Source organism: Nycticebus coucang, chromosome 5 (genome assembly GCF_027406575.1).
Source record: "Nycticebus coucang isolate mNycCou1 chromosome 5, mNycCou1.pri, whole genome shotgun sequence".
In the NCBI taxonomy this organism is placed as follows: Eukaryota; Metazoa; Chordata; class Mammalia; order Primates; family Lorisidae; genus Nycticebus; species Nycticebus coucang.
The window spans coordinates 96,016,168-96,029,716 of NC_069784.1; the positions used below are offsets into that span (position 1 = coordinate 96,016,168).

Below are 13,549 nucleotides of genomic sequence, written 5' to 3' on the forward strand. Positions count from 1 at the left end.
TCTTACAGACCTATTTCATTCAATTCATCCCTAACTTGGTAGTGGTCAGGCATTGTACTAGTACAGAAAGCCAAGAGATAAATTGTAAGGTAATTGACTTCAAGACCATTTGCTCCTATATTATCTTTTAAGGAGGCCACCCCAGAACACGCTATTTAATACCGCATTGCATCCAGCCCAGCCCATCCTACCATGCTTTTCTTTTTCCAACAGTACTTAGCACTTTCCAATATTCAGTGTATTTATTATGCTTGTTTATTTCACTTGCTTCTAGTCTTAAGTTTCATGAGGACAGGAATACTTGTATTTTGTTCAATGATATGGTCATTCCAGCATTACCTTAAATAATGCCTGGCATTTAGTATTTGTTGTTTGTACAGTAAGTGCTCTGAGTGTACCCAGGAAGGAAATACTAATTCAGTGTGAGAGAATGAAAAAACCCTTCACGGAGGAGGTGACAAGTGAGTTCATTAGGGGGCGACTGTGTCCTTGAGGCACAAACCTAAAATGCTCAGACATAAGAAGGGAAATAAATGCATTGGCAGTACTCAAGATGGAACCCCTAAGTTGGTGGGTGGGTGTGTGGCATCTGATGTAATCTCAAGCATCTCCTGGCCATTGTTCTTTCTCTGACTATACCTTCTAAACATTTTTTATTCAGATATGAGAACTTAATTTAAAATATACTGAAGTGTCAAACAGTAGAACATTCACATAGAAAATGGCATCAGGAAAAAAGCTAAAGGAATGAATCTTAGTAGTGTTTTACCTTAAATAATTTATAAATACAGCAATTTATAATATAATTTACATATTGTGTTTATTCAGAAACCAATGCAAGGTCACTGGGATAATACTCCACTACTTAAGTACTTTTGTTTTTATTGTGGTAAAATATACATTACATAAAATTTACCATTTTAACCATTTTTAAATATACAATTCACTTGATCTTAGCCAAAAGGCCAAGCAGCGATTAAATATACAATTCTGTGACATTAAGTTCATAATGTTGTGCAAACCCCATCACTACTATACATCTCCAGAACTTTTAAAATCATTCCAAACAGAAACTCTGTACCCATTTAACAGATCCAACAAATTGTTCCTAAATTCAATGTCAAACAACTCCCTTATATCCCCTCTTCAGCCCTTTGTTATGTTTATTCTACTTTCTGTCTTTAAGAATTTGCCTATTCTAGGTACGTCACGTAAGTGGAATCATATCTGTTCTTTTATCTTGTATCAATTAGCATAATGTTTTCAAGGTCCATGTCTCTTGTAGCATGTTTCAGAATTTCATTCCTTTTTAAGGCTAATATTCCATATATGCATACACCACATTCTATTTTTCCATTTGTAGGTTGACTGATACTTGTGTTGTTTACACCTTTGGGCCACTGTGAATGATGATTGGTATAAAAGTATCTATCTGAGTCTTTGTTTCAATTCTGCTTTAGGGTATATACCTACAATAGATTTGCTGGATCATATGGTAATTCTATGTTCTGCTCTTTGAGGAACTGCCAAACTGTTTTCCACAGTAACTTCATCATTTAATATCCCCACAAAGGCTCCAATTTCTCCACATACCTGGCAACATTTCTTATTTTGTTTTTTTTTTTTTTTAAAGCCATCCTAATGGGTGGAAAATAGTATGTCTCACTGTGTTTTTGACTTATGTTTCCATAATTAACTAGTGATGTTGAACTTTTTTTTCATGAGCTTATTGGCTATTTGTAATCTTCTTTGGAGAAATATCTGTTCAAGTCCTTTGTGCACTTTTAAATTGTTTTTATTGTTGCTAAGTTTCAGAAATCTTTATATATTCTGCATGTTAATCCCCTATCAAATATATGCTTTGCAAATATTTTCCAGTTTTGTAGGCTGTCTTTTTACTCTGTTGATACTGTCCTTTGATCCAGAGGAATTTTAAATTTTTATAAAGACCAATTTTTTTTTGTTTGTTGACTGTGCTTTTGGTGTCAGATCCAACAGATCGTTCCCAAATTCAGAGTCACATAGGTTTTACCCCATGTTTACTTCTAAGAATTTTATAGCTCTTATGTTCAGGTCTCTAATCCACTTTGAATTAATTTTTATATAATGATCCAACTTCATTCTTTTACATGTGGATATCCAGTTTTCCTAGCACTATTTATGAAAAATTATTCCCAGTTGAATAATCTTATCACCCTTGTCATAAATTACTTGATCGTATACATAAAAGGTTATTTCTTAGCTATTTCAAACAGATTTTGACTGTTAATAAATTAAAATTATATTTTTAAAATTAAAAATAGGCTGGGTGGCTCATGCTTGAAATCCTAGTACTCTTGAGAGACCAAGGTGGGAGGATTGCTTGAGCAGGAGTGGAGTTCAAGACCAGCCATACCAAGACCTTGTCTCTACAAAGAAGTTATTAAAAAATTAGCCGAGTATGGTGGCATGTACCTTCAGTCTCAGCTACTTAGGAGGCTGACATACAAGGCTTGCTTAAGTCCAGGAGTTCGAGGTTGTAGTGAGCTATGATGATGCCATTGCACTCTAGCCCAGTCAACAGAGACTAAAAATAATACTTTTTTATCATTTCTCTGAAAAAACTTCAGCTTTTCTGACATCCCTCTTTCTGTTGTGTAATGCTTTACTTATCTAACAATATCCTAATCCTGTTAAGTTCAACTATCCACTGTTTACAAACTTGCGCCCTAGTAGCTGAAAATGGCCCCAAACTACAATCATGCTGATGGGTTTGATGTGTAGTCTCTGACCTCAATTCCTGCTTGACAGCCCTTTTCCATTTCTCTAATGTATTTGCTCTTCTACTTTCCAAGACAACTATTTTCTCACCTATAGCAATTTAGACCTTTCTCAAGACCTTATAAAAGATCTCATATTATCCTTTAGGTAAAGTAGAGTAGAAGGTCTCATTTTATTAGACAGTCCAGGAGACTGAGTTGCAGGGTTTAAGATACTCGTTGGTGGCAAAGCCAGTTCTAGGGAGCCTTGGAGGAAGGAGCTTCCTAGTACTGGAGGTATTAAAGTTCAGCCAGGCTAGGCACACTGGCTCACACCTGTAATCCTAGCACTCTAGGAGGCTGAGGTGGTGGACCCCTTGAGGTCAGGAGTTTGAGACCAGCCTGAGCAAAAGTGAGAACCTGTCTCTATTAAAAACAGAAAAACTAGCTGGGCATCATGGTGGGTACCTGTAGTCCCAGCTATTGGGGAGGCTGAGCCAGGAAGATTGTTCAAGCCCAAAAGTTTGAGGTTGCTGTGAGGTATGCTGATGCCTTGGCACTCTACACAGGATGGCATAGTGAGATTGTTTTGATAAATAAATAAATCCATCTGGCTTTTTATATAAAAATAAATGTCTTGCTAAAATTTATTTTTCTTCACAACCTTAACTATATATACCTTCTTTGATCATCCCTTTAATATATAACCCCAGTGACAGTTGAAGGTTGTTATAAAATTTTTGCTTATCTGTTGTTCTGCCTGTCCTTTTAAACTTTCTCTAGCATAAAAATGTAATAAAGTCTCCAAAAGACACAAACAAAACCCATCTTGACCCTGACCATCAGTATATCACTTCAATTTCTCTTTCCCTGTACATAGTATGGCTAAGTTTTTTCAAAGAGGGGCTTTTACTTACATGTCAACTTCCTCAAATTCCATTTACTTCTTTCCTGGAGTTTGGCTTTTGCTTCCACCATTAACCTGAGTCTGCTCTTGCTAAGACCATCTTGTAATTGTTAATGCAAATGGACACTTCATTTTTCCCCTTCCTGATACCTGTAGCTGATATTGTTAGCTGGCTATTCTCTCTTTGAAACTTTCTTCTTCCAGAACATCATGCTTTTAATTTGAATCTACAACTCTGCTTCTCACGTTCACTCAAGCCCTGCCGCCCCTTCAACAATGTTGTCTCCCAAAGTTCTATTCAAGACCTCATTCCATGTTGTTCTCACCTTCCTCTCTCAGGCCACGTTTCCAAAATATCCAGCTCAGATTTTCTTCTCTGACTTACCAATCCTGGTGTTTAGCTATCTATTGATTATTCCAGAGAAACTTTAAATTCAACATCATCTGAATTTAAACTTCTTCTTTTGCCTATCCTTTGTTATCTTTCTGTTCCATGTATATACGTCACCAACTCCCACCAATTCTTTATGTTTACTATCTATCTTCTCATCTCCGTTCCCATTTAAAATGCAAAAACTGAAGTGTTGGGACCAGGTCAGCATGGTGGCTCATGTCTGTAATCCTAGGGCTTTGGGAGTCTGAGGCAGGAAGATCACTTGAGGTCTTTGTTGGGCAACATAGCAAGACCCTGTTTCTACAAAAAAATTTAAAGACGAGCTGGGCATAGTGGTGTGCACCTGTAATCCTAGCTACTCAGGAGGCTGAAATAGGAGGATCACTTGAGCCCAGCAGTTTGAGACTGCCCTGGTCTGTCTGGTATACCACTCATCTTTCAATATTATACTTGATGCTCCTTCTATATCAAGTTTTCCTTTTTAACAATTTCAGCTAATTACTCCCTCCTCTCTGCTCCCATTGTATCTTCCATAAATTTCTCTTGTAAATTTTCTAATATTGCTGTTAGAAAAGCATGGTTCTGGACTATGTCAGCAATTGTACAGTGAGTCCCTTGAGGACAGGTGTTCACCATCTTTGTTAGCTTACATCTAGCACAGTCACCTGCATGAGTGCTAATACACAAATCCTTGGTGAATGTCCAAATTATGAAATATGTATAAACTAGGGCAAGAATATGTGCTTATAACAATAATTATTTCTGGATAATCACTAATCATTTTTCTTAGAAAATTCAATCCTGTGTTTGTTTCAGTGGCATATATACTGAAATTAGAAAATTCAATCTCTTAGAGGAAAACAATGTCAAGCAAGTATTCTGTCGAAAAACTTCTTAGGATAATTTGCCAACAGTGAACACTCATGCAATGATTTATTCCTTGAGGATTTATAAGATTAAATAAGATAATCCTTACACTGCTCCTTAGCACAGTGCCTAATATATAGTAATTGTAGCTTATTTTTTCTTCTTCCAGCTTTATTGAGGTCTAATTGGCAGATAAAAATTTTATGCATTTAAAGGGTGATGTTGCGACATTATGAAATCACTACCACACTTGAGCAAAACCAAGACTGCTCGGCTAAGCCCAAACCAAATTGCTGACACACAGAATTAGGAGCAAATAAAATGGTTATTATTTTTTTAAAAAAGATACTAAATTATTAACAAAATATAAGCCCATGCAGGGTAAAGGTTAAGTCACATGCAGACCATCAATTTGGTTAACAGATTCTTGACTTTGTATATTGTGGCTTACCTTTGATTAGCAAACTTCCTTATCTTGAAACATTTCAAGTCTTTAGACAGAGCTTTATTTGTTTAATCAATTATAAATCAAAAATCTTTAAACTCACCTATAACCTCTAAGTCCTCACTTCCAAACATTTCACCTTGTGAGGATAAAACAATACATTTACTTAGGATTTTACCAGCAATTCCTGTCTTTCTAAATGTATAAAACCAAACTGTAATGCAACCACCACCTCAGGATCACTTCTCAAGACTTGTTGGGTATAGCTGCCCAGGCTGTGGTCACATGTATTTGACTCAGAATAAACATCTTTAAATTTACTTTGTAGAATTTAGGTTATTCCCACTTAAAACATTTACTTGCACTTATCCAATTCACCCAGATTCTTCTAAAAATCTACCTTATTTAAACCCACTAAATTTGGTTCTCTTAGAACTGGACGCACTCCTTCTGACTGCCAAGATTGACCAAAGCTTAAAGAAATGAAAGGTCTCATTAACATGTGATAGTGATTAGTTGGATTCGTGTATCAATACTAAATTGCCTACTTAGAAAACCAACAAACTGGCTTTTAAGACAAATTAAAACAGCATTGACTATTCACTCTTTTCCCAGTAACTTTGGGCCATAAAACACAATTAAAAGTTTTAGATCTCAATTATCAGCATAAAAAAAACTCTTATAAGTATTTTATGTATTTGAAAGTCCACAATTTACATATATGCTTTCATTTTAGCCTCCTCAATTTTGAAAATATGTTAAAATTATACATTGTAAGGGAACAAGTTACTAGTTTATGTTTCCCTATCCTGATTTTGTTATGATTTGATTGAAGTCAAATAATTTGATATTAATATGATTACTAATGCAGTAAAACTTTTTTTCTTGGCAAGTGTTACCTGGAATTAAAAAGTATTTAAAAATGAAAGTGAACTTACTAGAAAAAAATGAAGAGAGTTACTGTTTGTTCTAACAAAATTTATTATGCAGTAATTACAAAGGTTAAAGACTCTTCCATCTCAAATAAAAATAACTGTTATAATTACACACATAATATAGTACCTTATAGAGCGATTCCAATAATTATCGCAGGAAATACAGCGCATTTTCAAATTGGAGAGACAAATACTTTCTCATTCACAGTATTTGACATAGGAACGCCTGTCACATAGTGCTTTGTAGAAAGTTATGCTCTGAGTAACAGTCCACACAGAGCTGTGCCAACACAGTTCTCTCAGAATGTGAAGTATCGGGCAAACCACTCCTGGCGCTGGGGATCTGGAGAAGCCACTGGGGAAGCTTCACTCTGAGGAGGACTGAATTCATAAAAAGAGAGACATGGAACCCGGCATTAAGTGGTTTTGCAAGATTCAGGGAAAAACACACAAAAACATCATTGTAGAGTACCACATTTGGCTCCCCATGTTTTTAAGATTTGCTACCCCTCTCGGCTAGAATCAGTTCTCCACTCCATGAAAGCATGAGAGTGCATCAGCAGCTCAGATGAAGTCAGCTAAGCAAGAGCCACAGCGCAACAATTACAAAAACAGAAATAATTTGGAAAAATAATGTCACCTTCTTTGAATAAAAAATCTTAGTAGGAATTGTGGAAAATAAGAGAATAAGATAACATTCCTCTTTCAGCACCTTTTGCTCCCTTTTAATTAAAATTTCAGAATCTGACACAAGCATTTGATTCTTATAGAGTGTCCTTAAATATAACCAAATTAAGTAACTAATCAAGGTATAATATTTTTAACTATGTGCATATTTATATTAAACTTTCATTTCTATAATCACAATTCCATGATCAATACTCCAGGCAAAGGAGTACATTAAAAATCCAATTTCCTATCCTTTCACAGTTATTTAGTTTGTACTTATCTTAATTTTAACTAAAGATTCTTTGGGCTACTTGAGAAAATAAAAGAATCCCTACCGTCTTTGGGGAAAATTACAAGGCACGCAACAATGTGTAATGGAAACTCCAGTAGTCATGTTCCTTGAGCTCATGCACATGCATCTTACTGATACCTGAACATACCCATGCACAAGGGAAAATAAGCAACACAAAATATTTAGCAGGAGACACATTCACAAGTGTATTTGACTATTTTTCATTCTTACTATTTTTTTTTACTGAAGTAGTCATTAATCACTTAGTCCCCCCCAAAAAAACTGCCTACTTCTAAGACTATTACTCGTGGCACTGCTAAGATTTAATAAGAAAAAAAAATTAAATTTAAAACAGCAAAATTCTAATAGTAAGGTGAACATAAAACAACAGTACTTTCTGACTTAACCAGCTAAACAATGTATTTCATTGAAAATTTACTTGTTAATACATTTAATCAACAACGCTGAGGTCATTTAAAATTGGAATGTCAATTTTGAAAATTATTTACTTTTTCTAAATTCATTTTTTGCTTAAGTATATTATCAAGTTCCCAGTGCTTACATATTTTTTATTTTGGCAGTAAGCATATGTATTTATAAATAATCTTGGCAAACAAGAAAAGGGAGAGATAAATATGTAAGAAACAAATAAAAACCACTTAAAAACACCTTAAAGTTCTATAATAAAGGTGGATTATTAATAAAAAATTTGTGACAATACCAAAAATGAACTAATTACCATAAATATTAAAATTCTAAGCATATACATCACATTTACACCTCTTCAAGCATTTAGAAAATTGATGACAAGAAATTAGAAAAAAATATTTTTCAACAAAGTCAAGGGGGAGTTCTTCAGAGAGGTGATAAATATATTTTGAAAATATTGCACAGTAATATTTCTTTCATTAGGTTCTTAAGTAGTGGACTTCTGCAAGGCAAGAAGGTAAATTGCTCGAGTTAAAAAAGAAAAGAAAAAAACCATTGGTGAGACGGGGCTCACCTCAAAAATGTCTTGGGCTCTTTGGGTGGCAGTGGCAGTGGCTGTGGAAGTGGTTTGCTGCTGTTGAACTCAATATCGTGGACTGGAGAATTAGGAATGGGATCCAGGCGGTTAGGATGTCCATTGCCCACTCCACCAGATTCCAGAGCACTTAGATTGGGAACACTCACAAACCTGTTTGTTGGTGATTTATCGTTCTTCTTCTTTTGCTGCATTAAAAATAATACATGTGAGGATAGTCCCTGCACACGGACAAATGAGAAAATAAGCATAAGGAGAAGATAAAAATTTGGTATGGGGAATTTTTGGAAGCTTTATGTTAAATTAAGATGTCAAAATTAACTGGTGTTACCCAAACTGTGGTCTGGGAATCCTTGGAGGTGTTCTTTATCTACATGGAATCCTCAAAGACACACATGCTACTGGGACAGAAAAAACAAGGAAGAAGTATTTAGGAGTGGTGTACGGGGAGGGGAGGGAGATAAAGAGTGCCAAAGAGTAAAGAATACTTGGAGCAAAGGGGCAAAGAGAGGGGGAAAGAGCAGGACTTATAGATACCACCAGGTTAAGTGGGTGTAGTTTAAATTTAGGAGAAGGGGTAAAGTTAAACATAATTTTAAGAGAGGTCCATGAAATTTAACCATCTGTCAAAGGGAGGCAGTTCTTGCCTGGAAAAAAGAAAAGGAATGAGAAAAAGCTTGGCAACATAGTTAGAAATAAATTTCACATTTCTACTTAAGAGCTATAGCTGACTGAGAGAAATAATTTGGTTTTAAATTCACTGTGACATCTTTCTAAAGAGAGAAAATTAAATCTGCATAATTAAGTCTAACTTCCCAATTAACTGCCAGTATTGTTAATTGGCTCATTTTTTTAAGTTTAAAGGTTATAAACAGCAGCAATCAATATTTCTTATTGTTTTAATCCATGTTTAAAATTAACAGGTAAATAGAGGCAGGCAGGCTAGGTGTGGTGCTCACACCTGTAATCCCAGCACTCTGGGAAGCCAAGGTGGAAGGATCACTTGAGGCCAGGAGTTTGAGACCAGAGCAAAAGTGAGACCCCATCTCTATAAAAAAATAGAAAAATTAGGTGGGCCTGGTGGCACATGCCTGTAGTCCCAGTTACTTGGGAGGCTGAGGCAGGAGTATTGCTTGAGTCTAGGAGCTGGAGGTTGCGGTAAGCTATGATCACACCACTGCACTCTAGCCCAAGTGACAGAGTGAGACCCTGTCTCAAAAACAAAAAGGAAATAAAAGATCACATTGAATGCTTTAAGAAAAGTGAGATCAGGGATGATAAACAGGAAGATTGCTCAATGGTTATAGGCTGCAGTGAGCTATGATGATGCTACTGCACCCTAGCCCTGGGAACAGAGCAAGACCCTATCTTAAAAAAAGGCATACAACTGCAGATTATAAAAATTTATCATCTTGCAAATCATTAACTTAAGTCTCAAAATATTTTATTCACACCTCTAGAATCAATGACCATTAATTTTGCTATGAGGAATAAAAATTAACATGTTGTAAGATATTTAGAATATTCTCATCTTTTGCTAATTAGACATATGGTAATTAAATTTGTGGAATAATTTGTAGCATAATGACTCCAGAGTTTAGGAAATGATGCAATTAATATACAAGATGTAATTTTCCTTTGCCTATAAAGTAATTATCTCACTATCCAGACATTTTCCTTTAGTCATATTCTATGACAAGAATCACTGGCAAGAAACCTATTTCAGCATAACCAGAAAAAGAGAGAAAGAATACCTTCTTCAGAACTATTTGTGAAAAGTAAAATCTTTATTAGGGATCAGAAGTCGTTTCAAAGTTCTAAGAGATGTACCTTTTGCATATTATTATTTTAGTCACCAGAGGGCATAATTATACCTACCTAAGGTTTCTACTTTCAGAAATCAAAAGTATCATTGATAAAGTTCTACAGTAAATGGTTTTGTAGCCCAAAAATTTAATTATAATAAAATAAATAATAAATGAAAATATTTCTGATATGTTGTTTTCGCAAGACACATGTTAAACTTTCTAATTAAAAGCATATTTCATCCTAAATTGTAAATTTAAAAATGAAAACTAATTATATTCACTTATTTGCCAGTCTTTATTGAGAGCTTTCTATGTGCCAGACAGTATTTAAGGCTGTGGAAATACAGCTATGTGCCCAACTACTATAGTCACTGTATTCTATAAAACATTCACGTTTACAGTTAGGAGCATGTCAACTGGTAATGGAAGGATAGTAAGTGTTCATGAGCTTTGAAAGCAGAATTTCTGGGTAAGGGCCTAATACAAATTAAGTAAATGTGAAACATAATAAAATATGAATTTAAAGAACAGCTTTGGCACTGGGACTTTTATTCATTCAACTATTGATTTTGCTAAAGATTCATAATTCCTGTGAAGCTGATAAATAATCATGTATTATTTATTATTTGCTTTATGCACAGAATAATTTGTGGTGGCTTATACAGAATGTGATGAAATTTTTCAGCTGAACAAATATTTATTAAAACCCATAATGCCCAATCTACTATGAATGGACCCATGGGAAGGGAAGGTAGAGTACAAGGATGTGTAAGAATTAGACATGTCCATTTCAAGGATCTTCTACTTGTCCTAACAGAGTGACAAAGTGTAAGAATAAATCATGTTCAATTTTAATTGTCAAGAACAATCAGACTGAGAGAAGTAAAGCCCTTCTCTGAAAAAGTTGTAGGTAACAACAAACATGTTCAACCTAAGGACCATTAAGATGTCAGGCCTGGCTGGCACAGGGCTTGTGGCTCATGCCTATAATCCCAGCACTTCTCGAGACCAAGGTAGGAGGATTGTTTGAGGTCAGGAGTTCTAGACCAGCCTAGGTAACAGAGTGAGACTTCATCTCTACAGATAACAATTTAAAAAATTAGCCAGCTGTGTTAGAGTATACCTGTAGTCTCAGCTACTTGGGAGGCTGAGGCAAGAGGATAGTTTGAGCCTAGAAGAAGTTTGAGGATGCAGTGAGCTATGACCAATGCCACTATATTCTAGCCTGAGCAACAGAGTTACTCTATTTCAAAAAGTGATAATAATAAACAATAATGTAAGGCCTTAAGCCACAGATAGTTGCTGGGTATTCAGAGCTGAAGTATCTTTCTGGAACCCACAGAGGATTGTGATCAGTAAGGAAATGACAAAAAATTGTCTTCACTACAGTGAGAAGTTTAGTTGACTTTGGAAATATGAAAGACCCAAAGTTTTATAATATTGATAAAACAATACTTTATGAAATATAAGTATTAAGAGTCTCATTCTAAATATGAACACAATCCACTAATTTTAGTGCTAGATTATTAAATTTACGAAAACATTTTTGGGAACTTTATCCTATTCTGCTCCAAATATTTTACCAAATTTTTATCAAGTTTTGATCCCTATTTTCCAGTGTTTACACCACATACCTTAGTCAATGGATTAATAACACCAACAGTAGGGCTTGAGTTAAACACTTTGTTGAAGTTAGTTTCTCGATTGACTAATTCCAGCTGATAAAATTTATTATCCTCCTATGCAAAAGAATTATAAACATCTTTTAAATATTTTCTATGAATATTTTTAAAAACTTAACTGTTTAAATGCCACTTCACTCAAAATAATATACATGACCTGAATGTAGAACAAGATATATGCCTTGTTCAAAGATCTCTATGCCTAAATGCCTCTGTCTTACAGCCTGCTGGGGATTAGTCTTCAATACCTTTCAACCCTGTTCTTAGGGATGTGACTTTACCCTCTCATATTTTTCCTCTAAGACTGGACCTAAATGTTTTACGTGTATCTGGTCTCCTCTCTGTTTCGCAGGGCTAACTGTGCAGTCTGAGCAGGTCTAACTGGCATTCATGGAGTTGTGTGAACAGCTGCACTGTGCCCACAGATAAGGATGGCACTATGATAAGTTATCATTCTTCAGCATTGTAAATAGATCTGATCTCACTGAATAGGAGATATCCATCCATTATCACAATGGCAATCACAGAACAGTTATGAATGGCAAACCTTTACCTGTGAACGGGATGTGCTAATTTAACAAGTGGACTGTGGAAGTCCATAAGCAGGTGAGTGTTGAGAATGCAAGCTGTGCACTAGTGGCACTAGATTCCTTGCCCCTCTCTTGGTTACCATCATGAAGTCACGATGCACTCTTAGTTATCACTGACTAGCTGTGGTGCTTTCAAAAGCTACTTTGCTCTTTCCGTTGTAAAGGTAAAATACATCTATAATATCTCCCGAGTAAGTATTGGGAAATCAATAGCTATTCCTATGGTCCATGGCTGAAGTACACTTGCTAATTTCATGTATGAGTTATAATTTTCCGTCTGATAGCATAGTCTACTGCTATCAGATACAGGAGTCTGCAACCCGAGCTCATGTTCCCAAGGCTGGAAACCAGGTGCCTGGTGGGTTACAGCAGCATGTTCTCTCTCCAAAACCTGCTCATGGGTTCCACCTGTTGTCCCCAAACAACCTGTTGCTTTCATCAGAAATTTCTAATCCCAGACAGCAGGCTGCTTTTCCTATATGCTAAAAGAGATGTGTTGTGGAAAAAGCACTTTAGAAATAAATATTACAGCTGGGTGCGGTGGCTCACACCTGTATTCCCAGCACTGTGGGAGGCTGAGGCGGGAGAATTGCTTGAGCTCACGCATTCAAGACTTGTGTGACCAAGAGTGACAGACACCCTGACTCATTAAAAAAAATGAAAAACCCAGCTGGGTGCTGCTGCTAGTGCCTGTAATCCCAGTGATTTTGCTTTGGGAGGTGGAGGCAGCAGATGCCCACAGCCTGAGTCTGAAGCTGCAGTAGAGCTATGACGCCATTGCACTCTGCTCGGGGCATTGGGTGGGACTCTGTCTCAACAAAAAAAAGAAAGAAAGTAAGAGAAGAAAAAAGAAAAGAAAAGAAATATTGCTTCTATACACCTATGCATGCTAAAGTCTAAAGCTTTCAGCTGAAAACTTAAGGAGCATAAAAGTCATTACCATTGTATTTCTGGTCTCTTTGTGAGAGATTTTCATTTGTTAGTAGTGGTAAAAAGCAGTATTTTAATGATTGATCAGGACATATAATTTTGGAAGATTCTGAAATGTTTTATGAAATTTAAAACATTTATGTATTTTTTACTCCTAAGAATAGTAGCTTTAATGAAGGGAGTGGATTTACTGTTAAATATGTGTTGTCGTCCCTGATGGGATCCCCTAATACGTCAGTGTTTCCAGCTCACCAAGAGAAACTCCCCA

The 13,549-nt window shown here is 35.8% G+C and overlaps 1 protein-coding gene across 11 annotated transcripts in view; it reads right to left on the bottom strand.

Annotated features, from left to right (window-relative positions):
• Window positions 1–6,318: 6,318 nt before the first annotated feature.
• FAM184A (family with sequence similarity 184 member A) overlaps window positions 6,319–13,549 on the bottom strand; it is a 128,003-nt gene continuing 120,772 nt past the window's right edge. For 6 of the 11 annotated variants that reach the window (XM_053591441.1, XM_053591445.1, XM_053591446.1 and 3 more), the window contains 3 exons: window positions 11,714–11,818; window positions 8,251–8,459; window positions 6,319–6,667 (listed from right to left, as the gene is read on the bottom strand). In XM_053591441.1, the coding sequence (XP_053447416.1) occupies window positions 6,586–6,667; window positions 8,251–8,459; window positions 11,714–11,818 (396 nt within the window). In that variant the 3' untranslated portion in view covers window positions 6,319–6,585. Of the gene's footprint in view, window positions 7,386–8,250; window positions 8,460–11,713; window positions 11,819–13,549 lie in introns of all 11 variants that reach the window. The other 5 variants (XM_053591448.1, XM_053591444.1, XR_008380161.1 and 2 more) reach the window with 4 other exon arrangements.